The sequence below is a fragment of the Gopherus evgoodei genome, chromosome 2 (genome assembly GCF_007399415.2).
Source record: "Gopherus evgoodei ecotype Sinaloan lineage chromosome 2, rGopEvg1_v1.p, whole genome shotgun sequence".
Taxonomy (NCBI): domain Eukaryota; kingdom Metazoa; phylum Chordata; order Testudines; family Testudinidae; genus Gopherus; species Gopherus evgoodei.
Genome location: NC_044323.1, coordinates 265,219,663 through 265,243,604, shown reverse-complemented (window position 1 = coordinate 265,243,604; position 23,942 = coordinate 265,219,663). Strand labels below are relative to the sequence as shown.

Below are 23,942 nucleotides of genomic sequence, written 5' to 3'. Positions count from 1 at the left end.
ATACCTCTTCTATTAACTCCTTGAGTATTCTAGGATGCATTTCATCAGGCCCTGGTGACTTGCAGGCATCTAACTTTTCTAAGTGATTTTTTACTTGCTCTTTTTTTATTTTATCTTCTAAACCTACCCTCTTCCCGTAAGCATTCACTATATTAGACATTCCTTCAGACTTCTCAGTGAAGACCAAAGCAAAGAAGTCATTAAGCATTTCTGCCATTTCCAAATCTCCCGTTACTGTTTCCCCCTCCTCACTGAGCAGTGGGCCTACCCTGTCCTTGGTCTTCCTCTTGCTTCTAATGTATTGATAAAAAGTCTTCTTGTTTCCCTTTATTCCCATAGCTAGTTTGAGTTCATTTTGTGCCTTTGCCTTTCTAATCTTGCCTCTGCATTCCTGTGTTATTTGCCTATATTCGTCCTTTGTAATCTGACCTAGTTTCCATTTTTTATATGACGCCTTTTATTTTGTAGGTCACGCAAGATCTCATGGTTAAGCCAAGGTGGTCTTTTGCCACATTTTCTATCTTTCCTAACCATTGGAATAGCTTGCTTTTGGGCCCTTAATAGTGTTCCTTTGAAAAACTGCCAGCTCTCCTCAGTTGTTTTTCCCCTCAGTCTTGATTCCCATGGGACCTTACCTATCAGCTCTCTGAGCTTACCAAAATCCGCCTTCCTGAAATCCATTGTCTATTCTGCTGTACTCCCTTCTACCCTTCCTTAGAATTGCAAACTCTATGATTTCATGATCACTTTCACCCAAGCTTCCTTCTACTTTCAAATTCTCAACAAGAGAATTTTTTCTTATTTTATTTATGTCATTTGTGAAACTTACTCAGGTGGCTGTTCCTTTTAATTTCTCTTGTGCTCAGATACCCATAGTTTGAGGCCATCACTTATGCTGAAAAATGAAATAGTACAGAGCTGAAATTGTATTCTCAGATCTGGAGGGGAAAAAATTGTTCATATTGTACATCTTCACCATACAGTATTAAATTTTAAAAAGGCTTTTGTCATGAGATATAATCACCTAGTGCTCTGTACAGAGGAAAACATGTTTTCTCCTGTTCTGACAGTTGAACGTCTGCTGAGCTTTCTTGTTCGATTGTTGTGTGGCCTATTTTGAATTTTTTTCCATGTTATTTCCAAAGTACCCTAACGATGCTGAACACTCTCTTTCTCTTGATGCCCTGTGTGCTGAGATGCCAAAGTGATGGGGGCATTTCAATAAAGAGAATGTTAAATATGCAGGGTGGCCTGTGTTGATTAGTAAGATGGGCAGAATTCAATTTTTATTTTTGTACAGTTTTGACGGATAATATCAATGTTTATTTTTAAGGATTTTTTCTATTTTTATCAATTTAAATTTTCACAGATGTGCAAAATTGTGGAGTTTGCGCATTTTTTCCATTTTTATTAATTGAAATTTTCACACTTGTGGCAAATTGGAATGTGTGTCACACAATGGTGGGGTCACCCAATAATTATTTCAAGGCAGTAGATGCTGGGATTCAAAAACGTAAAGTTTTATAACACAAATTGTCAATATCACACATCATAATTTACAAAGTAAATATCCTGAAATCAAACTCTAATAAGTTCTCAAGCAGCATTTTTCTGCTTTTGCCTATCTGTAAATTTTGATGATTAGTGATGGAAATATTTTTTTGTTGGTTTGTGTGTGTGTGCAGTGAAATCGATGTTTACCAACTGTGACAAGGAAACCTGCTCTGCACTGGCCCTGAGAGGGTTAAAACCAGCCTAGGGAGGCTGAGCAGCAGGCAACCAAAGGAGGGGCTGCTGGGGAAACAGCCAAATTAGGGCCGCAGCTGCAGGCAATTAGGGCAGTGGCTGGGCCAGCCAATCAGGGCTGCAGACCAGATTGAGGGAGTCTGCTGCAGGGAGCCATAGGGAAAAGACTGGCTTCCTAGAGGGTTCCTGGCAGGCTGCCAGGATTTACAGGCTCGAAGCCCTGGAAAGAGGGCAAAGGAGCTGGAGCCAGAGGCAGGAACAGAAGGAACTGAGGCTGCGGGGAAGTGGCCCAGGGAATAGACACAGTGAGCTGGAAGGAAGAGGCAGCAGGAAGCTGCTTTTTGCAGGGTACCTGGGCCGGGGCCCTGAATAGTGGGTGGGTCTGGGCCCACCCTCCCAGTAGCCACTGAAGGAGTGGCCTGGCTGTGGACTGTGGCTAGACTCTGGTTTGAGGAGTCCCCCGGAAGGGGGAGAAACCGGATGGTGACACAGCCAAAGGGCTGTGCCACAAAGCAAATGCCGAGAGGAAGGAGCCGTCCCGGGTCTGCAGGAGGAGGTGAGATTGGGAGAGCCACCACCACCTGAGGGTGCACCCACTGGGACTGAGCTAATTCTTGAAACACCCAGCAGGAGGTGCCAGTGTGGTGAGTGACCCCGTGACACCAACATTTACCATTTAAAAAATCTAATTCTTCCAAGCCTGCTGATAAGGTAAGCCAGACTGAAAAGACTCATCATGCTCCATGAAAAAAAAAATGACTTTCACATAGGGGAGAGTTTTAAGAAGAACCTATGATATTGCAGAGTTTTTAAAATTAAATTTTAGGAGAAATCTTGAAATATTTTGAAATTTCAAACTTTAAATGTTGAGAGCAAATAGGAAAAAGTTTGAATTTTTTTCACCAAATTTTTCTTCTTCTTTTTTCCAATCAGTGCTAGGCATTATCTGTATTGAAACTTCAATCTGCTTGTAGCTATCGGAGAAAGACTTGTTGTTGAGCCAAGATAAAATTAACTAGCAGAACATCCAAGTCTGCTCCACTACTTTTCAGCACATAACAAGTATACACAGGGTTGAGTATGAGTAGACAGACACTTGTATGTCGAGTAGTGTGTCTGTTTACCAACTGGTTAAAATGTAAGGCTTTGAAAGGCTTTATACAGATTTTGTTTTCTTGTTTATTCCCAGCTGTGAATTTATTGAATGTTCTTCCTATTTCATGCTATGAAAAGTAAGAAAATGGATTTCATGCTCTTTACCATCAGAAATCTATTCATTAAAGTGCATCATGATCTTAAAATTAGATTCACTCTAGTCTGAAAATAGGGAGTCTATGCTAGACAATAACTGTAACCAGCAATGGTTCTGGCTGTTCTCTAACCTTTGGCCCAAGATTGTTCCTTTAAAAAAACAGTTACATTTATTTTCAATGTTAGTCAAATAGCCTGCGAGATTCTGACTGAACAGTCTAAGGCCTGGTCCACACTACGCAGTTAAACCGATTTTAACAGCGTTAAATCGATTTAACGCTGTACCCGTCCACACTACAATGCACTTTATATCGATTTAAAGGGCTCTTTAAATCGATTTCTGTACTCCTCCCCAATGAGAGGAGTAACGCTAAAATCGATATTAACATATCGATTTAGAGTTAGTGTGGCCGCAAATCGAAGTTATTGGCCTCCGGGCGGTATCCCACAGTGCACCATTGGCCGCTCTGGACAGGAATCTGAACTCTAATGCACTGGCCAGGTATACAGGAAAAGCCCCGCAAACTTTTGAATTGCATTTCCTGTTTGGCCAGCGTGGAGCTCTCATCAGCACAGGTGACCATGCAGAGCTCATCAGCACAGGTAACAATGCAGTCTCCTGAGAATCGAAAAAGAGCTCCAGCATGGACCGCAAGGGAAGTACTGGATCTGATCGCTATATGAGGAAAGGATTCAGTGCTAACAGAACTAAGTTCCAAAAGACGAAATGAAAAAATATTTGAAAAAATTTCCAAGGCTATGATGGGAAAATGCCACACCAGGGACTCAGTGCAGTGCAGAGTGAAAGTTAAGGAGCTCAGACAAGCCTACCAGAAAACCAAAGCAGCAAATGGAAGATCCGGGTCAGGGCCGAAAACATGCCGCTTCTACGCTGAGCTGCACGCAATTTTAGGGGGCTGCGCCACCACTACCCCCCCCTTGTCCGTGGATTCGGAGGTGGGCATTATAATCTCAACCATGGATGAGGATTCAGCGGAGGGGGAAGATGAGGAGGAGGGAGAGGAGGATGAGCTTGCAGAGAGCGCACAGCACTCCATTCTCCCCAACAGCCAGGAGCTTTTTGTGACCCAGACGGAATTACCCTCCCAGTCCTCCCAAGCCACTAGCCCAGACAGTGAAGCCATGGAAGCGACCTCTGGTGAGTGTACCTTTGTAAATATAAAACATGGTTTAAAAGCAAGCATTTTTTAATGATTGATTTGCCATGAGGGCTTGGGATGCATTCGCAGCCAGTAAAGTTACTGGAAAAGTTTTTTAACATGTCTGGGGATGGAGCGGAAATCCTCCAGGGACATCTCCATGAAGCGCTCCTGGAGGTACTCCAAAAGCCTTTGCGGAAGGTTTCTGGGCAAGGCAGCCTTGTTCCGTCCATCATGGTAGGACACTTTACCACACCATGCATGTATCAAGTAATCGGGTATCATTGCATGACAAAGCATAGCTGCGTATGGTCACAGTGAAAGCTGGCATTCAAGAAACATCTGTTCTTTATCTCACTCTGTTATCCTCAGCAGAGTGATATCGTTCATGGTAACCTGGTTGAAATTCAGGAATTTCAGTAAGGGGACAGAGAGATGGGGGAGGGGAGGAAGGATAGCGCTGAGCTTTTTAGCGTTTGGCCAGCAGGAATCTTCCCAGCTACCAGCCACGTGGTGGAGGGGGAGATAGGGGGGTGATTAGCAGTGATCTTCCATGATACCAGCCATCTGGTGGGGGGAGGGGTAAAGCAATTCTAGAGAATTGGATTGGGGAGGGGAGGGGTTGGCGTCTGCTGCTGCTTGTTAACAGGAAAGAAGCAGCAAAGGGAGAAGCTGTGCCTTACCATGACCGCATGCAAGCTGAATTGTGATGCCCAGACCTGCATCTGTGTTGATCTGTAACACCAGAGCCACAGGCACTCAATATTAAAAGATGCAAAATGCGACCTTGTAGTGAAATCACATGTGCTATGTAAGGTGAATAGTGTTGTTCACTGTGAACGAGAATAACCATTGTTCTGTAAAATGTATCTTTTTAAATCCTTCTCTCCCTATTTTCCCCCACTCATACAGCTGCACATTTTTCAAGCCTCCTTACTCCATCTTGAAGGCTAACTCAGATAAGGCGGAGGAAGAAGAGGACGCGAGATGAAATGTTCTCAGAAATCATGCAAGTAACCCACAATGAGAGAGCTCATCTGAGGGAGTGGAAGGACGTGGTAGCAAAGTACAGGAAAGATGCCAGTGAACGTGAGGACAGGAGGGACCAACGTGAAGACAGGAGGGACCAATGTGAGGATAGGAGAGACGCTCGAGATGAGAGGCGTAGGCTGGAAGATCAGCGGTGGCGGGATGCAACGCTGGAACTGCTGCATGATCAAACTGACATCCTCTGACGTCTGGTGGATCTTCAGGAGGAGCAGCGGGGTCACAGAGTGCCGCTGCAGCCCATGTTTAACCACCCTCAGTACTCACCATATTCCATGTCTTCATCACCCAGACGTGTAAGAACGCGTGGGGGAAGGCTTTGTGCACCAGCTCACTCCACCCCCTTGGACTGTCCAACCAAAAGGCTGTCATTACATTGAAATGTGCTTAATGGCCTTTTCCTTCCCTCCTATCCTTCTCCCAAACCACTCCCGGGATACCTTGTTAATTAACTTCCTCTTTTTATAATTACATGCTTTTTAAACAAAGGGGGAGGGTGGGTTGCTTACAGGGAATGACTTTTAATAAAGAATACATGCCTTTTAAATGATATTGATTTTATTTCCTTAAGCAAGCTGTAATTGAAGGGGGAGGGTGGGTTACTTACAGGAGGAGTCAATAAAGCGGGGGAGGTTCATGAAGGGGAAACAAACACAGCAGTCACACTGTACCCTGGCCCGTGATGAAACTCGTTTTCAATGCTTCTCTGATGCGCACCGCTTCCTGGTGAGCTCTTCTAATCGCCCTGGTGTCTGGCTGCGCGTAATCAGCGACCAGATGATTTGCCTCAGCCTCCCATCCCGCCATAAAAGTCTCCCCCTTACTTTCACAGAGATTGTGGAGCACACAGCAAGCAGCAATAACAAAGGGGACACTGGTTTGGCTGAGGTCTGAGCGAGTGAGTAATGTGCGCCAGCGGGCTTTTAAACAGCAAAATGCACATTCTACCACCATCATGCAGTTGCTCAGCCTGTAGTTGAACAGCTCCTGACCACTGTCCAGGCTGCCTGTGTATGGCTTCATGAGCCATGGCATCAAGGGTAGGCTGGGTCACCCAGGATAACGACAGGCATTTCAACATCCCTAACTGTTATTTTCTGGTCTGGGAAGTAAGTCCCTTGCTGCAGCCATTTAAACAGAACAGTGCTTCTGAAGATGCGAGTGTCATGAACCCTTCCTGGCCATCCCACATGGATGTTGGTGAAACGTCCCTTGTGATCCACCAGTGCTTGCAGCACCACTGAAAAGTACCCCTTGCTGTTTATGTACTGGGTGCCCTGGTGCTTCAGTGCCAAGATAGGGATATGGGTTCCATCTATCGCCCCTCCCACAGTTAGGGAATCCCATTGCAGCAAAGCCATCCACTATGACCTGCACGTTTCCCAGAGTCACAACCTTTCATAGCAGCAGCTTAATGATTGCTTAGGCTACTTGCATCACAGCAGCCCCCACAGTAGATTTTCCCACTCCAAATTGATTCCCGACTGACCGGTAGCTGTCTGGCATTGCAAGCTTCCAGAGGGCTATTGCCACTCGCTTCTCCACTGTGAGGGCTGCTCTCATCTTGGTATTATGGCGTTTCAGGGCAGGGGAAAGCAAGTCACAAAGTTCAAAGAAAGTGCTCTTACGCATGCGAAAGTTTCGCAGCCACTGCAAATCGTCCCACACCTGCAAAACTATGCGGTCCCACCAGTCTGTGCTTGTTTCCCAGGCCCAAAATCGGCGTTCAATGGGTAGAACCTCCCCCATTACCAGCAGGAGCTCCAAAGCGCAGGGGCCCGTGGTTAGGGAGAAATCAGTGTCCATGTCCTCATCACTCTCGTCACCGCGCTGCCGTAGCTGCCTCCTCCTCGCCTGCCTTTGCAGTTCATGGTTCACCATAGACTGCACGAGAATGCGCGAGGTGTTTACAATGTCCACCATTGCGCTATTGATCTGAGCAGGGTCCATGCTTGCTGTGCTATGGCATTTGCTTTCAGTTCACCCAGGAAAAAAGGCGCGAAATGATTGTCTGCTGCTTTCATGAAGGGAGGGGTGAGGCTGTACCCAGAACCACCCGCAACAATGATTTTTGCCCCATCAGGCACTGGGATCTCAACCCAGAATTCCAAGGGGAAGGGGAGACTGCGGGAACTATGAGATAGCTACGGAATAGCTATCCACAGTGCAACGCTCCGGAAATCGATGCTAGCCTTGGACCATGGACGCACACCACCGAATTAATGTACCTAGTGTGGCCACGTGCAGTCGACTTTATAATATCTGTTTTATAAAACCGGTTTATGTTAATTCAAAATTATCCTGTAGTGTAGACGTACCCTAAGAAAAGTGATGAGTGCTCTCACTTCAGCACCTTTCAGGAGGCATTCATTGCCTTTCAGGTTTGAGCATGGAGACATTGCACTTTTAGAATTGTTACAGTCAGATCAGCCTACTTTTTCAGATGGACATCAGGTTTAGTTTGATTTCATTGGCAGAGAAAATACATTTGCAAACTTCTTGCTGTATTTGATAGATCAGCATAAACAGAGCCTGATCCTCAAGTCTCTATTTAGGCAAAACTTCCACTGAACTCTGAATCGATGATTAATGACATCAGATGGGAGTTTTGCCTAAGTGAAGACTGCAGGATCAGTGCTAAAGTATGCCTGGCCTTTTAAAAGAGAGTGTGAGAACTTATACCACAATTCAGCATACATGTAACACTAAGCAAATGTGTCATTCCACTGAAGTCATGGTAAAGTTACACACATACTTAGGTATTTTGATTAATCATGCTCTTAGCATGTTTTCTCCCGCTCCATGAGTTTGCTTTTGCTTAAAGCAAGAAGACAGGTGTGTAGAGATGTACAGTTGCTCCTGGAGTCTGTGAGCAGAAACAACTCTTGGTTTAACACAGGCTGTCGCAAATATTGCATCAAAATATTAATAAAGACCAGAGTGATCCAGAATGACAAGCCTTAGGCCAGAAATTAAGAGAGATGAAGCAGCATGGAAAGAGAAACATCTTTCTTCATTCTCACATCACCTGTAAAAGGACATGGAAAAAATAGTTACTCTGTCGATCATCTGTTGTGAGATCAGAGGAGTAAATGGAAACATGACGCTATTTCAGTCATAGTGCATGAAAAGCCATCACAAAGCCAGTAACATTATTCACCATTAGAGCCAGGTACATGTTTTGGCCAAAACTTCTTGTTGGCAAACAATGTAGCTTAAGTGACACCAAAATGTTTCACCACTTCATGTTGGTTATCCCCAAATTGTTTATGTTGGAAAAAGACAAACAAACAAAACAAAAATCCAAAGAAATCAAAATGTTTCATTTTTGACATTTTTGAAATGAAATGTTCTGAATTTTTTTATTCAAGATTACTATTAATTTAGAAATTCCCTTCTGTTTTATTTTTTTAAAGTAAAAAGCAACTTGAGATCAAAATAAAATGTTTAATTTGAGTCAACATTTCATTTGACCCAAAACAATTGTTCTTTAACTTTGATTCACTGAGAATTTTGAAAAAAAATTGGTTTTGGGTTGTGCCAAAAGGATACTTTTTTAATTTTTTAGAATTATCCGTGAACCAAATCAATTATTCACAGAGCTTTATTTTATGTGTCTGTTTGGGAAATGAGCACCTCTTGAGTTGTGCCAGCTATGTTGGTGTGGTAGATGAGGAAAGCATAGTTTACCTCTAAATTGTGGTATTTAGCCACGGATGTGTGTCGGGGTGGTGTGGGCACACAAGAAAATGCCACGCCTCTTTCATGCGGAGCAGCTGGATCCATACTAGCTGTGCATAAGCCTCCATGAATGGACTTTTGGGGCAGGACAGAGGCGGAACCACTGGGGTCACAGTAAAATGCTCATGATATCTCTAGTGCATTCATACAAAATACATAAGGCTTGCAGCCCTTTTCCAGTCTAATGATTGGAATAACAGCCATGCATGGGCTGCACCATTTCCCCATTTTCTGACCACAGATGGAGTGAATTGCACAGCCTTCCACCAACACATGAAGCTGACTTATGGCTTGATCCTGCAAGATGGTGAGCACCTCTTGTGAGGTGTTGAGGTACTTGAACTCCCATAGCTGCATTCCATCAATGAGAACTGAAGAACCATGCAGTATCTTGCATGACTGGGCTTTTGGGCCTAGAGTGGAGGGGAAGAATTTCACTCCAATTCATTTGGTAGGGAGAAGATGATTCGATTCCCACTCAACCAATGCAGTGTTGACTGTCATTCTGGTAAGTCCAGTGCTTTAAAAGCATAGCACTGTACACTTCTGGAAAAAAACTAATACTTCTCTTTTTCTTTTATTTGCACAAAAGTTTGATTTCCAATATTTTTTAAAGACTTGACAGCTGCCAAGGGTAAAAAGGCAGCATCTGTTCACTAGCAGATACTTTGTAGAAAATTGGCAACTGCAGAACTGTCTAAAAGAATTTGCCTATAAAATGTGTTGTGACAACTTTGACATTTTTTGTTTTTGTGGAAAACAGCAACAAAAAAATCCCTCTTAGCAAGGGCAATTTTTATCAAAATTTTTTTGCTTAACAAAATTAGGAAGTTTCATGATATCTGAGAAAAAATTTGTGAAATGTATCAAACAACTGCAAAAATTCAGGAAAAATGCCTCAAAAATGAGAAAGTAGTTGAGGAAGCCATCAATGGTAAATTCACAAAATGGAACAATAGGTGAAATTTTGGACTGCAAAATATTTGCATATTTCATAACTTTTAATGTGAATTTTAGTTTTAAATCTGAAAAAAGAACATTCAGAACAGTTCTTAAAGGTAAAGAATACTTTCTAATGGACTAGGGTAAAGTATTCTATCTTTCTGCTGTCTGCAGGTGCAAATGTGTTTTCAACTCTCCTTGTATATCTTCACAGAAATTTTTTGGGCTTAGATACTCAGCTGGTATAAATTAGTGTAGCTCTAGTGAAATAAATGGAGTTGTGCTGATTTACACCAGATGAGGGTTTTTGTGATCTAGTTCCTTATATTCTAAATATACACAATGTATTAATTTCTGTTAAATGTTACCTCAGAGGATAAACAGGTATCATCAAAGGACACTTTTGTAGAGGACAGATAGGTATTGGTGACAGTAATGTCTTCTAGTTCAGTGCTGAAGTGATCAGACTCCTTGATGACACTGTAGTTTAGTGCCACACCATAACTGGCAGGTTTCTCTGACTGTTTCTGCTGGCAATTGCAGAGTTTCTTGAAGGATGCTCTGAATTTCTGGGACATGAGATTGTAAATCACAGGATTGATGGCGCTATTTAGATAGATGCAGATTCTACAAAATAATAGGAACCAATTTTCTTGGAAAGGGTTGGAGAGAAAGGAGTTTACAACAACCAGTGTCCTATAGGGCATCCATAAAAATGCAAACAGGATCACAACCACAGCCAGCATCTTTGTAACCTATGGAAAACACAAAGATATACAGTAAAAAAGCAGAAAATCAGTACTCAGTGCTTTGTAGGAATATGCATGTAAAATCTGTATTATACGTTAGTGATGGGCCCAACCTAAAACTCTATTTGTGAAAAACCCTGAATTTGTGATGTTCTGATCAATGTCTGGCTTTTGGTTAGAATTTTGCAACTTGTCGCCATCTCCTTACCACTATAATGGACTGACTCAAATTCATGGATCCAAACTCCCCTGAACTTTCATAAAATATGGATGATTCCTTATGGCTAACATCCATATTATTCAATTAATATTGAACCAATCCCCATTAAACACATTATTTCAGTTCTGAGTCTTTGCAACTACCATAGTTAGAAACAAGTGTCTACTCCTTTGGAAAGAAAGGCACTCCCATCCTCCTCTCAATGCTATGGAGCACCTACTTCTAGCACTGATCATTTGTGACGTATTGTAACTGAAACCAACCTACCTACTTTAATGACTACTTTCGCATAATAGCAGACCATGAACTTTCATACAAAGAAGTCTGATTTAGGTTTGTTTCTAATAAAAACAATTAATTCAGGTATAAATTCTGACCAAATGATGGATACATGATGTTCTGAAACTCTTAATGATTGCCTAAAAATTGCCAGGGAAATTATGGGTTACCCTTTGAACCTAATAATCTTAGAAAAACTCACTTATTTCACTTAAACAGACAAGATGGGTGAGGTAATATCTTTTATTGGACCAACTTCTGTTGGTGAAAGAGAAAAGCTTCCAAGCTTACATAGAGCTCTTCCTTGGGTCTGGAAAATGTACTGAGAGGGTATGTCTATACTGCAATAAAACATCCATGGGACCCTAGATGGCTCAGCATGAGCCCAAATGTCTACATGGCAATTTTATAGCTCCACAACCAGAGTCAGCTGATGTGGGCCAGCAGCGGGTGTTTTATTGAAGTGCAGACATATCCAGGCTGTCACAGCTAAATATAAGGTGGAACAGATTGTTAAGCAAAGGAGTTAACACGGGTTGCAAAAGACCTTTTAAGGTGAAGTGGGCAGTTAACACCTCACAGTTGTAGGACAAAAAACGGTTAGAAGGTTACTGATTGTAATAAGCCATAAATCCAGTGCCTGCATTGAGTCCATGATTTGTAGTCTCTAGCAAAGTTACAAATATAAATTCACAGGCTCACTTTTTGAAGGTGTTGAGCAGATTTCCTTTGAGGATGAGGACTGAGAGGTCAAATGTGGAGTGATTGTTTTCTGAAAAGTGTTCGCTCACAGATAATATGGTGTGTCTGTCATTTAAGATTTTATTACTTAAGTAAGTTTGCTTAAAAAGAAAGGCAATGAAAAACTCTCCCTTGAGGGAGCCCAAAAAATTGAAATAAAACCAATAAAAAATAAAGGAAAAAATGAAGGCAGTAAAAACAAAACAATGAGTTCTTAATGAAATGAGTCCCACTATTCTGAATGTAGGTAATATACTAACACTTTTTATATTCACAGTATTTAGTGCCTTGCACCCCATAATCTCCAAGTTATGCATTTAAAAAAGTCTGAGAAACTTTATTAATAATCAAGGTGAATCTTTTGGTGATGATGAGTATACTGGAAACATAGAGGCGCTATCCCATTGACTTCAGTGGGGCATCACAGAGTGTAAATCAGTATAGAATTATGGCCACTGTGTATGCGGGAAGTGGGTAGGGTGAGGACTCTTTCTAGTGAACTAGGAATGTCTTCTTTTAAAGTGCTTCTTTGTACATTGCCATCTCTTGTTGAAATAATGCAGTTAAATCTTGCTGACAAATTAATTAATTTTCCCATTCCCTGCTCATTGATGCTGTTACACTTTACACCCTTTCTCAGCCCTGGTCTACACTATGAATTTAGATCGAATTTAGCAGCTTTAGGTTAATTTAACCCTGCACCTGTCCACATGCCATTTTTGTTGACATAAAGGGCTCTTAAAATTGATTTCTGTACTCTTTCCCGATGAGGGGATTAGTGCTGAAATTGACATCGCTGGGTCAAACTTGGGGTAGTGTAGATGCAATTTGACAGTATTGGCCTCCGACAGCTATCCCAGAGTGCTCCATTGTGACCACTCTGGACAGCACTTTCAACTCAGATGCACTAGCCAGGTACACAGCAAAAGCATGGCGAGCTCATCAGCACCGGTGACCATGCAGTTCCAGAATTGCAAAAGAGCTCCAGCATGGACCAAACAGCAGGCACAGCATGGACTGAATGGGAGGTACTGGATCTGATAGCTGTTTGGGAAGATGAATTCGTGCTATCAGAACTCTATTCCAAAAGACAAAATGCCAAAATATTTGAAAAAATCTCCAAGGACATGATGGACAGAGGCTGCAACAGATTTTCATTATGTAGAAAATACGCAGTCTCATTGCCTGAGGTATGTTTTCTTCTATCTGGCTAGAAACCCATATATTCCAAATGTAAATATTTCTATATACTTATAATTGTTGTTTTTTTACTTATGGGTGTTGGTGATAATGTATCCAATTGAGAGTCTTATAATTTAACGTTTACAGTTTAGGGGACTGCTTTATTTGCCCCTCTCTGACAGGCTTATGGCAGTGTTGCAAAATAATCTTGGTTGGCTAAAACAGATTCTTGTTAGACAAAAGGAAAAAGAAGAGTGATAGGAAAAAGAAGAAATAGGAAAGGAAACAGACACATCAAAGGGGAGGGAGGCAAAGTCTCCATTCCAGGTGATGTTTGGGATTCAGATATAGCTGGTAGAGTCAGTGATGTCATCTGGTTCCCCCTCTCTGGCCTGGTCTGGTCAGGACATCTCTCAGGATTAGGAAGAAGAAGATTCAAGGTCCCAAGCGCTGTTGGGGGTGGAAGCCTGCATGGTGAAGCTTGCTCCGATAGTCAGTTTGTCTCTTTAAGGACCCAAAGAGTGAGTGATGGGCAGAATAGCCCATCCTCATTATTTTATCCACCATTCAGGCCTAATATCCAACATACCAATTTTGGTTCACTGATTTTCAGTCTCAAACTGTTCTTGTTTACCAGGCATGAACTTAACACAGTCCTTGAATAATATCAGTTGGCCTTTTTGTTTAGACTACTCAATCTGTCTCCCTTTCGTACATTTTTCTATCAATATATAAAAGTTAATAACATGTCACAATAACTTATAATATCAATGTTTGTTATGAATTATTGTGACATCTTAGGAACTTATACTCACTTTTTATAGCTGAACGTACAATTATGGTAAATTTATAGGCCTAATTATGACAGTTGGCCACAGAATTTCCCAAATTAATTCCAATTTCAGGTCCAATAGTTGTGGTTGAACTAGAGCATGTCTTTAGAAAAAAATTCTAGTATTGATTTAAAAATATATGATGATGGAGACTGTACCACAGCCACTGGTAAATTGTTCCAGTGGTTAATTACCCTGACTATTCAAAATTTATACTTTATTTCTAGTCTGAATATGCCATCTGATTTTACCTTTGTTTGTTGGATTGAAGAGCCCTCTATTATCAAATTTCCATTCCCTGTACTTGTAGACTCTGGTCAAGTGTTCCTTAATCATCTCTTTATTAAGCACCTTGACTCTACCTTTAATCATAGAATATCAGGGTTGGAAGAGACCTCAGGAGGTCATCTAGTCCAACCTCCTGCTCAAGGCAGGACCAATCCCCAGACAGATTGCTCCAGATCCCTAAATGGCCCTCTCAAGGACTGAGCTTACAATGCTGGGTTTAGCATGCCAATGCTCAAACCACTGAGCTATCCCTCTGCCCTTTGTCATGACTCTTTTCTGAAATCTCTCCAATTTATCAAAATCCTTCTTGAACTGTGGACACCAAACTGGAGACACTATTCCAGCAGTGGTTGTACCAGTGCCAAATACTGAGGTAATAAAATCTCTCTTCTCTTACTCAATATTCCCCTCTTTATCTGGAAAATGCAGATGTCTTTCTTCTAATTTGTTTCTTTTTTTTTTTGGTGTTGTTTGTGAGACTGAAGTTTGTGCCAGAAGCTTGAAAAGCTGCATATTTATCCACAACCTGTGATATCACATTGGATTGCACAGTACTTCGAAGAGTCCTGGTCCCACTGAAGTTAGTAGCTAAACTCCCATTAACATCAATGGCAAAAGGATTTCACTCCATATATCAAAATATCTTCAAAGACCCATCTTTGATTGGGCTATCACAAATTTGTAGTCATATTCATCACAGGGGAACAATATAGTCCCTAAAATACTCCAGGTGGACTGACTTTTTTTATATTTGCTATTAATGGTTCAGCCTCAAATTGGTGGTTACAGTGCTGCACAGCAATAGAAAAAGAAATCAAAAGCTGATGTCTATTTCAGTTCCTTTCTTGAATACTTTTGTGTCTGGATGATCACGCAATAATGAAATAAATCTCAACACTGAATTTGCATTATACTTCTCTCCATTTGTTCTCAGTAAAGCAAATGAGACTTTGAACTGTCTGGCTTCAAAAGGCAGATTTGCCAAGACACTCACAGTCTTTTAATCTTCTTGATCTTACTCCATGTCAACTATTTAGCTTTAACTGGATCATCTGGAGTGATTTGAACACTTCTCTTTTCTGACTCACAGTGCCATTTAGTACGGTAATGAGAACTGATTGGTTTCCTGAAGCAGTAGTGTGCAACAGGATCATTCTGTTCCATTTTCTCCTGCTCAGATTGTGTTTGAGTGCACTTACAATCTGCATGGCCATCTGACTTCCAGAGTGATATGACTTCACTCTTGGTAACTTGTGCAATTTCTCCAAAATTAGTCTATTTAACAGGAGAACTGCAGAGCACTATGTAAACAATTGTCATTAAAGTCACAGTTTCCATTATCACTTGGAACCTTTCTCCAGGCACTAGCTGTGCCCAAATCTTCTCACACCTTATTGCTCACCTAAATGTGGAATGCGTTGGTTCAGTTGATTAGCTACACCATTTTCTTTTGCCAAATATTGCTGAAACCCCATCTGATATCAACATCACCACCTTCACTAGATACCAGATGAATCTTACAAAATCAATGTAAGCAGAGTCAGGATGAGCTCTACCTTGACATCTGGTGGTGAATTGTGGCGAGTTGTAGAAAAGAACTTCAGGGGCTGATCCTGTTTGCATAGGCATACCCACCCCACCTAGCATGAGCCCACAGCAACCCGAATGGTCATTTTGGCTGCTGTGGGATCCCCAGTTTCTCTGTTATTGGAGCAGGAAGAATAAAGTGTTTATGTGAATCAAGGACAATGAAACTGTTTTATGACAGAGGGACTTCCCACCAACTTAGTAGCACTCGCTAGACAAGGGACATGGGTTCCAAAACCCAGTGAATTGAGAGAGGCTGGGAACAGGTATTTGTACCTGATGGCATAGTCCCCTTTGGTGGGTCTGAAATACCAATTGCACCTCCTTTTTTCTGTATTATAGAGTAGCAGAGCTAATTTTAATTCCATTAGGAGCCTAGTTACAGGCTGCTGAGCTGAATTCACTTTGGGCCAGTAGTGCACCAGCAGTTAGGCTCTCCTAGTACAAACTGAAATGGCTAAAGAGCTAAAATTACTAAGAGCTGAAATCACTGAGTGCTGGGGGTGGGGGCCTGCAGATATGTTGCTGAGCAGCTGGTGGAGCAGAGCAGTTTGTGGGACAACTGGAGCGGCTTGTGGGACAACTGGTAGAGCGGAGTGGCTGGCAGAGCAGAGCAGTTCATGGAACGGCTGGAGCGGCTCGTGGGACGGCTGGTGGAGTGGCTTGCGTTGAAGGCTGCAGCAGAACCCCATGGAGAGGTGGGGCAGTTGGCCTTGGACCATGTAAGGTGCCCCTTACCACCACTGTGTCCCCCGTCTCCCTTCAGGCTGTGAGGTAAAACTCTGCAGATTAACATTTGAACTCTTGGGCTGCACTGACCAGGGACAGAGACTTTTGGAGTGTTGGACTTTTGGGACTTTGGGTGATTTTTTGGGTTGCTGGACTTAAGACCTGATGGAAAAAGGAAACTGCTAAACTTACTTGGGGTGTGGGTCTTTTGCTCATGGTTTGTGTTATGAATCCTGTTTGTGGTGTTTCCCCAACATAATGCCACATTATTTCCCTCCTTCATTAAAAGAATTTTGCTACATTCAGACTCTGTGCTTGCAAGAGGGGAAGTATTGCCTCTTATAGGTGCCCGAGGGGTGGTATGTAATTGTCCCAGCTCACTGGGTGGGGGCTCGAGCCAGTTTTGCATTGTGTTATTGAAACGGAACCTCTAGATACTGAACCCGGCCCTTGTTGCTGCTAATTCAGATGGGCAGAAGGGTTACATCTATAAAAATCATTGGGGCTAAGTCTATGTTTAAAGTTGAGCACATGCTTAAATTCTTTGCTGGATCAGAGTTAGAGTGCTCCGAACCTTGCAGGATTGAGGCCAAACTGTGATTCTGCTCTGAAAAAGAAAGTGTCAAATTTGCACCGCAGGTCTCCTCCCTGTATTGAGTGGCATTCCTATGTATGCCCCTTCATGTTTTGACCACCATTCCAGAGGACATGCTTCCATACTGATCACGGGTTCTTCTCGATAATGATCCAAAGCAGTGTGGACTCACACACATTCATGTTCATCATCTGACACCAACAGAAAGTTGATTTTCCTTCCTGATGGTTCAGGTTTTATAGTTTTTGCACCGGAGTGTTGCTTTTTTAAGGCTTCTGACAGTATGTTCCATACATCGTCGCTCTCAGATTTTGGAAGGCATTTCAGATTCTTAAACTTTGGGTTGAGTGCTGTAGCTATCTTTAGAAATCTCACATTGGTACCTTCTTTGCATTTTGTCAAATCTGCTGTGAAAGTATTCTTAAAACAAACAGGTGCTGAGTCATCATCCGTGACTGCCATCACTCAAAATATATGGCAGAATGTGCGTAAAACCACAAAGCAGGAGACATACAAATCTCCCCCAAGGAGTTCAGTCGCAAATTTTATTAACACATTTTTCTTAACAAGAGTTATCAGCATGGAAGCATGTTTTCTGGAATGATAGTCAAAGCCTGAAGGGACATATGAATGTTCAGCATACCTAACACATAAAAGCCTTGAAACACCAGCTACAACAGTGCCATGTGTATGCCTATTCTCACTTTCAGGTGACATAGTAAATAAGAAGCGGACAGGATTATCTCCCATAAATGTAAATAAACTTGTTTCTCTTAGCGATTGGCTGAACAAGAAGTAGGACTGAGTGGACTTGTAGGCTCTAAAGCAAGAGTTCTTAAACTGGGGGTCAGGACCCTCAGGGGGTCATGAGGTTATTACATGGGGGGTCATGAGCTGTCAGCCTCTACCCCAAACCCCACTTTGCATTCTGCATTTATAATGGTGTTAAATATATAAAAAAGTGTTTTTTAATTTATAAGGGGGAACACACCCATAGGCTTGCTATTTGAAAGGGGTCACCAGTACAAAAGTTTCAGAACTACTGCTCTAAAGTTTTACATTGTTTTGTTTTTGGGTGCAGTTGTGTAAAAAGAATAATTCTATGTTTGTAACTTGCACTTTCACAGTTAAGAGATTGTACTACAGTACTTGTTTGAGATGAACTGAAAAAAACGATTTCTTTTCTTTATCCTTTTTATAGTACAAATCTTTGTAATCAAAAATAATAATATAAGGTGAACCCCGTACACTTTATATTGTGTTGTAATTGAAATCAATATATTTGAGAATGTAGAAAACATCCACAAATATTTAAATAAATGGTATTCTACTATTGTTTAACAGTGCAATTAAAACCGATTAATCACAATTTATTTTTTAAATCGAGTTAATTTGTTTTGAGTTAATTGCTTGAGTTAACTGCGATTAATTGACATCCCTCCTGAAAATGTGAAATTAATGTGGATTAGTTGAAATGTGTTAAATCCCCATAAGAATGTTCTCGTTCAGGAGTAAAGTGGCCTTAGTTAGTAATATCTTAATCCTCTTTGGATGTGTCCTAAGAGAAGAATTTGTCAAACCATATTAATATAGGAAGATATTTAATAGTTCTATTAAACTGTATTCATAATTACACTGAAAATTTATCTTAAGCAACTACACAAGAGCAGCGAAAACTGAATGTCTACCAGAGATGGGCTTTACCTAATAGTCAAATGACAATGCTCTTCAAATGAAGATACTTTAAAGATGGCCCAAAGAGAAAAAAACTGGTTTTGTGCCTTTCCCCCTCCTTTGGAATGTATAAAGAAGGCCTGAAAAATTTTCAAAAATAGGAGAGTTTTTGGCTTCTCTTTACCTTGGAATTATCAGGAATATCAAATCTGGTCTTCTCTAGTTTTGCTGGAGATCTCCTTGGAGGATGCAGAGGTGTGATTTGGAGGCTTTCTCCACACTTTTAATTATATGTATTGGAGTGTTAGATCTTTAACAAATATTTTTTCTCCCTCCTGTCTGTGAGGCATTGTAGATAAATAGGTGTTAACTAAAATTAAAACAATACAATGAGTTTTAAGCCATTGGGCAGAAAAAACAATAGCTTCCCATCTCATATAATTCAGTTTTGCTTGCTTGATATATTTGGTTCTCCAGTCATTCATAGAGTGTTCCTGAAAAAATATGGTAGATTTTCTAATGTAAAAACATTTTAGGCCTTCTTTTTACATTATAAAAAGGGTAAAAAAAACCGATAACCACCCATGCCAAATAGTCTCCATTCCTCTCCATTAGTGTTGCATTTTACCGCTGGTTCCAGGCATGAAAGAGCATCCAGGACCATCTAGACCAGAATGCAAACTAAGTGCATGCAATTGTTCCATTGCATTTTCTATCAGCCAGTTTCTATCTTGGGCTAACTCTCATACTCAGGGCCAAAGCAGAGAGCAGGCTGCCTAACTTCACATACTTTTAGTCATTTTTCCTGCTGCTTCCACCCTGTGGATCAATTTCTATTCTGTCGCATCAGTGCAGCACCAGTAAAGAGAATGAGGCTATATGGATATAAACGAGGACAGAATCTGAGCCTTAGAGCTCAATTCTGCCCTCAGTTATGTAGGTGTAACACCCATTGATGTCAGTGGGAGTTTTCCCTTAGGTGTGTCTTGGACTTTATTTAGACTGTAAACTCTTTGGGATAGGAACTGTTTTCCCATATGATTTTGAAGCACTAAGCACATTGTGGATGCTACCATAATATAAATAATATTACAAATAATAATAATAATCATAATGCCACCCTATCATGTCTCCTCTCTACATACAGCACTACTTGCAAACACTAGATCTGCTAAAAAAGCAGCTACGATAACCCAAGAAATTGATGGTCTCCATGAAAAGCCCTTTCTCTCTTTATAAAACACAAAATATATGTTGTATATGCTGTAAATTGTCATTTCAATTTTATAACATGGCAAGAGCCATTGTCTGCAACACTAAATAAAAAGACAATTCAATGTTTTGATAGGATGCTAAGCAATACAAATGATCTATCTTTCATGCTGATAACTTGAAAATTAGTCAAGAAGAGAAAAATAATATTAACTAATGGATGAAACAAACTGAACCACTTCTCACCCAAATAACCAACCACAAACAGATATGTGTGAACAATTACAAACTACAAAATAAAAGGTAGGAAATGTAGAAAACAAGATAGAAGGAACAATTTGTATTTTTCTTTACCTGGGATGTCTAGATCTGTACGTGTTTAGTTCTTTGCTAACCAGCTCAATTAACTTGTGGGGTGAATGTCAGTCCCACAGCAGGAAAAGCAACTAGCCTCATTAAATAGCAACAGTCTACACAAAGAACTATGAAAATCTGACTCAAAATTCTCATGTTTAGTTGCTTATCCCTCACCATAAGGATGCAGATGCACTGAGTATTTCAAAAGAGATGGCCATTTCAGGTATAATACCTACAGAAATCATGCTACCTGTTGGTTGCTGAAACATCTCTTTTAGACAGTACTGAGACTCAGAAGGATGAGGCTTCTGAAAACAATTTTTATCAAAGCAGGTCAGTATGGAGGAATTGGGTACCCACATTAATATGAAAATATAAAGCATGATGTGGGCCTAATGCTGAAAGATCAATGGGTGTTTAAGGTGCCCTGCACTTTCAGGATTGGGACCTAAAAGTGCTGAATGGTACGTGAGAGCTGCGTATTGTACATAATTATGAAGATGATTGGTATAGACACACACCTCTGTGCTATTTTATCATATATACCAATTTATAATGAATATGATCAAATCTATTAATCAAACGTAAAGCATCAAATACATTCAAAATATTTACCTATTGTTAATTATCTGACAGATGGAAATAATAATAGTTGGTAGCATTTGTATAGCATTTTCCATCTACAGATCTTTACAAAAGCAAGTATATATTTATCTCTATGTCAGAGAGGGGGAAACTGAGTAGTAAATTCTCTAGTCACATAGTGACTCATTAACAGAGCAGGGATTAAAACAGGACTCGTGACTTCCAGTTTAGTATCCTATCTGCAGATCACAAAAATAACTCTGGAATCGTAGTGTATTTGTCTGACTTTTTAGCAGGCTGCAATATGGTGAAAAATAGTTTTTTCTTAACATTTCATTTTGACAGTATCTAGTTGATTTCTTGACATGTTGTAATAAGAGACTTGACTGTCTTTCAATACATGCTTTCTGTAGGAGTAGGCAGTCTTTTGTACAGCCTGGAATAAATTCAGTTTATTTAATGAAATGCTCTAATCCCATGCCCTGAACTGGTAGATTTTAGGAGTTTTTTTTGTATGCCTTAATCTAAATAAAAGAGAGAGAGCACATTTTTAACATTTTTCATGTATTTTAATCCAACCTCTCTACTTTTTCATTTGTTTTAAAATCTAAAGAGAGTACATGTGTGTGAATATCACATTTAAATACATTTCCTACCTGCCTTCTAGAAGCAATAGTGCTACTGAAACCCCTGTTAGTCATCTTGGAATTCATAGTCTTGTTTTGGTGAGTTGAGTTGTTTTTCCGTATCTTAGGGTTTTCTTTTGGATCCGAAGGGATGGGATTCAGGAACAATATTCTGGCAATCAGTCCATAGAGGACAGTGGCCAATATCATTGGCACAACATAAAATATACCAAAGTCCATCATATATATAGGGGAGTAGTAGCTCCTGGACACCTTGTAGCCGCAAGAAACAACGATGGTATCTTTGTAGACTACTGTGTTGAGATCTAGCAGGAAAAACCAGAGGGTACAGTATATGGAGGTGAAAGTCCAGACAAAAATAATGATCTTTTTGGCTCTTGAAAAAGTACATAGGAATTGGGCTTTGATTGGGTGGCAGATGGCAATATATCTCTCAACAGTGAAGGCGGTGATGGAACAAGAAGACGCATTGATGCCTAGGTATTGGAGATACGTAATGCAGAGACATCCCATGTAGCCATAGACCCAGGATCCATACAGGCTCTCGGTGATGTTGGGAAGTCCTGCAGCCACCAGCACCATGAGATCAGCCACAGCCAGACTCACCAGGTAGCAGTTAGTGGGGGTCCTCATGTGTTTGGTCCTGAGGACCACCAGCACCACCATGATATTGCCCACTATGCCCAGTCCACAGATGAGGAGGACCAAGAGAATGGTAACTACTTGGTAGTCAATACTGATCACCTCTTGGCTTGGCAGCAGTCCTGTTTGGTTCTGTTCATCTCCTGTGCTGTTCTCCATCTTCACCAGCTTGAGGCTGCTTCTGCTGGGCAATTGCTGTCAGCACATATTCTCTTTATCCCCCTGTAAAAAAGTTAAACACAGTGGAGAATGGATGATGAACAGCCCCATCACACAGTCTCCATAGGGATACAGTCCCCACACAAGCCACCTTCACCTCAAGACTCCTGGGCTTTTTTCTTCACAAGTTCAATTACCGGACAGGTAGATCCCTCTTGGATCCTGTTTCATTAGCACAGGATAAAAAGCTGGTTCTTTGTAGCTGGTCTGAGACACTCGTGAGAATGAATGCAACTAGAGATCAGAGCTTTCTCTCTCTGCAGAGCAGAGTGAGAGAGGGGGGAAAGGGAGAGGGGAGGGAGAGATTCCTTCCCCTGCACTGACAGAGATCGTCAGCTAGCTAGCACAATGCATGGGACCGTACCAATCCAATACCACCAGCGTTCAGCATCACTGCTTTTCAGGGAGCAATCTCAGTGTGAGGGCAGGTGATACAAGAATGGGGAGGCAAAGGGAGGAAGTTAAGTCATGTCCATCAGAATTCCTATGCCTTTACACTGTTTTGCCATTCTACTATCTGGTGGCTGTTGTCATTTTGTCCTCAGCACTATACAAATTATTTGCAGCAAAACACACATTATTACAGTCTGATTTCCTATGTGTCCCTGAGGCAGGTTACACTTACCTTGTGCCCTGCAGGGGTCTCAGAGTACTTGTCCCTTCAGAATGGATGCAATGAAAACTGTCCCAACTTTTGAAACCTGCAGAAAACCCTGTCTTATACTTTACTCCACAAACATTTTGCTTCACAATGGTTTGGTCACTAGGGCTCTGCAATTCCCTCCACCCTCTAAACACTCCCAGTGCTCGTCTAGATCATATCACAGCAATAAGCTGTCATCACAAATTGTTAAGCACAGACTGTCACACACACACTCTCTCTCTCTTACTTACTTCACTGACTCATAGTCTTCTTTCCCTTGAAGAATCTCCTCAGATACTACAATCCTTAGGAAGAGTAAAACAATGCACAAACTAGGCAATCAGCACAAACCATCTCTCTTGGATCCACTAATGAAAAATCTAGCTCCCTTGCGCTCTCTCTTAGGACTTTTATCACCAAAAGCAAACAGATATGACTGGAGCATGGTCAGAGACCAGCTCTTAGGGGTAAGAACTTGCCATTTTTCAGAGGAGAACAACAATTTAAAGGTCAGCTGGAGAAGTGATCTGCTAGTAAAAGCATTTCCTAAACAAACTGCACCTGGAAAATGTGTGCAGTGCTCCTTGCTCTGTAACATGCTAGGAGTCTCCACATTTTACAGAGAGTGAGTAGCAAATCCTTCACCAGTACTCACTTAAAGGGACGCTGCCACCGTGATATTAGATGTTTTCAACTCATTCACTTCTGTTTTTATTAGCACATTAGAAATCTGAAGCTGTTTTGAAATCCATTTTCTTTTTCTCCATTTATGGTAATGTGTGGGTTTTGTCTGAAACTGCCAGGATTCCAAAAAATAACAAATTGTGTGAATGGCAAAAGATGACTTGGATTTCAAAACAGATTTTGGTTTTA

The 23,942-nt window shown here is 41.1% G+C and overlaps 1 protein-coding gene across 2 annotated transcripts; it reads right to left on the bottom strand.

Moving 5' to 3' along the window:
* Positions 1–7,476: 7,476 nt before the first annotated feature.
* Positions 7,477–23,156, bottom strand: TRHR (thyrotropin releasing hormone receptor). 2 transcript variants are annotated; one of them, XM_030549605.1, is made up of 3 exons: positions 21,575–22,688; positions 10,256–10,642; positions 7,477–8,232 (listed from the first exon to the last, which is right to left on the bottom strand). In XM_030549605.1, exons 1-3 carry the CDS (start codon positions 22,364–22,366, stop codon positions 8,224–8,226), a joined length of 1,188 nt encoding a protein of 395 aa, XP_030405465.1. In that variant the 5' UTR covers positions 22,367–22,688; the 3' UTR covers positions 7,477–8,223. The 2 variants fall into 2 exon arrangements, with proteins under 2 accessions (XP_030405465.1, XP_030405463.1); XM_030549603.1 differs by lacking the exon at positions 7,477–8,232 and adding an exon at positions 23,052–23,156 and having other exon boundaries at positions 10,150–10,642; positions 21,575–22,429.
* Positions 23,157–23,942: the final 786 nt, after the last annotated feature.

What these genes read in the sequence shown, in the direction of transcription:
- TRHR (XM_030549603.1), bottom strand. Translation starts at nt 22,366, where the DNA reads ATGGAGAACAGCACAGGAGATGAACAGAACCAAACAGGACTGCTGCCA. An exon ending in CTATTGCTTCTAGAAGGCAG is followed by an intron (nt 10,643 to 21,574) that starts GTAGGAAATGTA and finishes TGTTTTCCATAG; the next exon opens with GTTACAAAGATGCTGGCTGT.